This window comes from Dipteris shenzhenensis, chromosome 9 (assembly GCF_047967505.1).
Source record: "Dipteris shenzhenensis isolate YYH24624 ecotype China chromosome 9, Dip_SZ_1.0, whole genome shotgun sequence".
Taxonomy (NCBI): Eukaryota; Viridiplantae; Streptophyta; class Polypodiopsida; order Gleicheniales; family Dipteridaceae; genus Dipteris; species Dipteris shenzhenensis.
The window spans coordinates 42,876,677-42,879,697 of NC_141604.1; the positions used below are offsets into that span (position 1 = coordinate 42,876,677).

General features: G+C 45.9%; 1 protein-coding gene across 1 annotated transcript; it reads left to right on the forward strand.

The window, feature by feature from the left end:
* Positions 1-472: 472 nt before the first annotated feature.
* On the forward strand, positions 473-1,753 carry LOC147898666 (uncharacterized). The gene has a single exon (XM_087379213.1). It carries the CDS (start codon positions 473-475, stop codon positions 1,751-1,753), a length of 1,281 nt encoding a protein of 426 aa, XP_087235339.1.
* Positions 1,754-3,021: the final 1,268 nt, after the last annotated feature.

A 3,021-nucleotide genomic window follows, 5' to 3' on the forward strand; every position in this document is an offset into this window, starting at 1 on the left:
ATATTCAGCGTGGAGGGTTGGCAAGATGTTTATGGACGCGACGGAGGTTTGGCAAATATGTATCTCGTCCTTGTAAATCGAGTATGCTGCATGAAATCAGCTTGATAAGCAATCGTCGTCTGCTCGTAAACGATGACGGATTCGTCTGGAAATTATATTCATCTCGTCCCTGCAAAATCGATCATCATCACGATGTTGCTGCATGAAATCATTCTTGATAAGCAATCCGTCGTCTGCGCCGCTTCTTGTTCTGCCGTAAACGATGACGGATTCGTCTGGAAGTATTGATCATCAAATCGATCATCATCACGATACTGCATGAAATCATCTTGATAACGCGTACGTCGTCCGCTCTTCCTGCTGATCTGCCGTAAACGATGACGGATTGGTCTGCAAATCCACGGCAGCGCTGCATCAGACGATCTTGCATTCGTGCTCTGCTGATACTTACAATATGGTGCATCATCGCTGGATGATTCAATTTGGTGCAGACGTCGTTGCCTGTGTTTTGATGCTGTTGGTTGACTGGGCGTCGGTTCACTGTGACCCCGTCGATCTCCTCACAAACGGAGATTTCGAGCAGACGGAGTTTCTCCTGGGCACTTCGCAATCTTCTCAAGATATACCGAGCGGATCTCCTGTAAGCATTGGGGGTCTTCCTGGATGGCGCGTTGTTCGCGGGGGCGTCCAGGTTCTTAGCAACTCAGTCTACTCGTCGCAAAATCCAGACAGCTCCTACTGTATCCATCTCAATTCCAACGAAGGTCCAGGAACTCTGCGAAGTTTGCCTCTCTTCCCCCCTCGCTCCGGCGCTACTTACACTGTTTCCTGGACGATTGCTGTCGATCCTGATGGAGGACCTGCACACAGAACGATGCGCGTATCCCTCTACATCAACGATCAAGTTCAATCCACTTTGACTACCCGTCCTCTGTCTCCTAGCCCTCAATCCTCCCCTTCTTTCCTCTCCTGGATCCCCCACCAATCCTCCTTCGTCGGCACTGGCGAATCTACGTTCCTAGAATTCGCTAGCTCTACTCCAGGGAGGTACGGTCTTCTCATCGACGATATCAAGGTTACGCTTCGCAATCTGATAAGAAATGGGGACTTCGAGCTAGGTAATTTCAATGTGTCTGCACTGTCCGGCGATGGTTTTCTCATCCTCCAAGCGCCTTCCGCGTTGCTTTGGGACTGGTTTGTGTCTTCGGGAAGCATTAAGTATTCACGAAGTCGATACAACGCCTCCGTCGATAGTAGTCCCAGCGTCGTGGATCTCAACGGCAATGTTGCAGGAGCAATGACTACATCGTTCTCCACGCAGAAGGGCCTCACTTATAACGTGATGTTTGACTACGCTGCCAACCCGGAGGCATCTTTTCCTCTCTTCGGAGCGTTCTTGGTTACAATTATCGATACTGACGATGGAACAGTGACAGCGAACCAAGTTGTCGTCATTGCTTCGTCTGCAAACCAATCTGTGTCCAACATCGCCTGGAAAACAGGCGTGGCTAGTTTTGAGGCAACGGGATCGTCCGCGAATGTGACTTTCATAAGCGAGATTGTTGGCAACTTCGGACCCCTTCTTGACAATGTTGAGATTTACGAGGTGGAGCAGAATTATACAACGACATGGCCAAGTCGATCAGGTTCTGCAGCTTGCCATTTATCAAGATCAACTGATTCGTGGTGGAAAGGGCTTTGGCTTCCTTTCTCTGTAGGCCTTCTGATTACCGCATGGACGCAAGTGCAATGAATCGACGCTGTTTCTACCAATCAAGCTACCTGAAGTCCCAGCATTTGAATTGCTAACTGGATTAAGAATTCATGTTAACGCAAGCACTTTTACATCAGTGCAAATCCCGATCGACCAGACCCTCAAATCATCCGTTCCGACGTCTCGAGCAATCGTTTTAATAGCATTTTCTGATGAAGCTCTCCTTTTGTGATCTAGTGATGTACTTCAGCTTCTGCATTCTGCTGAAAATGAGCATTATCTTAGCTGGTAATGTGATCTAGTTAGTGGTGAGGAGCTTCAACTTCTCATGCATTCTTCTGAAAACAAGCATTTTCTGATGAAGCTCCACTGTTGTGATACTCTCACAAACATCTGGTGTTGTGATTAGTGATCAATGTCAGCTTTTTCATTCGGCTGAAAAACAAACTTTGTTGATGAAACTCCACGGTGACGGTTGTGATTCTTTCTGTCTAGATTCATGAATTGATGCAATTGGATGCTATTTGGGGCTGCTGCTATTGGATGAAATTCATCTCCATTTTGGGGCAGGAGTATGATCTGCAAATGAAGTGAACTACGACGCTTGAGGCTGCCAAGACCTTCATAGTTATTACCATCCAACACTCCCCATTAAGAAAAAAGGGAGCTCATTTTGGGGCCTTTTACGGTTTGGAAAAATAAGCTCTCAACCAATCAATAGAGGGCCAACGTAACGTTGAAAATTCATGAAAATAAGAGAAAATAGAAAAAAGAAACAATACTTTATGTAGGTACAAGCGTGCTACATTAATGTGGAGATTGGTTTTTTATTCTCACGAGATCTTTGGACAAGAAGATAGAATCTAAACTGACATTTTATCTGACAAGGGCCTTCCCGCTTCCACCTTCCTTTGAACTTTGAAATGTTGTGCCGCCTTTCGTGCGAAAGGTCTACCATTCTACACCATTGCCTCATTGTGCAGCAGCCTTTCTTTGCCAAAACTGCTCCCTTGATCCTGTTTGGCATAGAGTAAGATGTTTCTCGTCAACTGTCTGTCTGCCCACTTTCTCTTTCTTGAAACTTCAAATTATTATCTTAGTTACATTACTTTGCTATTGTTACAGATTCAGAAAATCTCCATGGTGAACCAAAACCACAGCCGTTCTTGTGGAAGACGCTCTGTGGATGATAATGCTACGAAGGCAGAATTATACCAAACATCCTTACCCCGTCGACCTGCTTCTTCTATTTCGTCGGTAGAGAATTCAAGTACAGTCAAAACGGAAGGAACTTGGGAAAGGTTTAG

Excerpts from the sequence above, each read along its gene's own strand:
- LOC147898666 (XM_087379213.1), top strand. The coding sequence starts at position 473 with ATGATTCAATTTGGTGCAGACGTCGTTGCCTGTGTTTTGATGCTGTTG.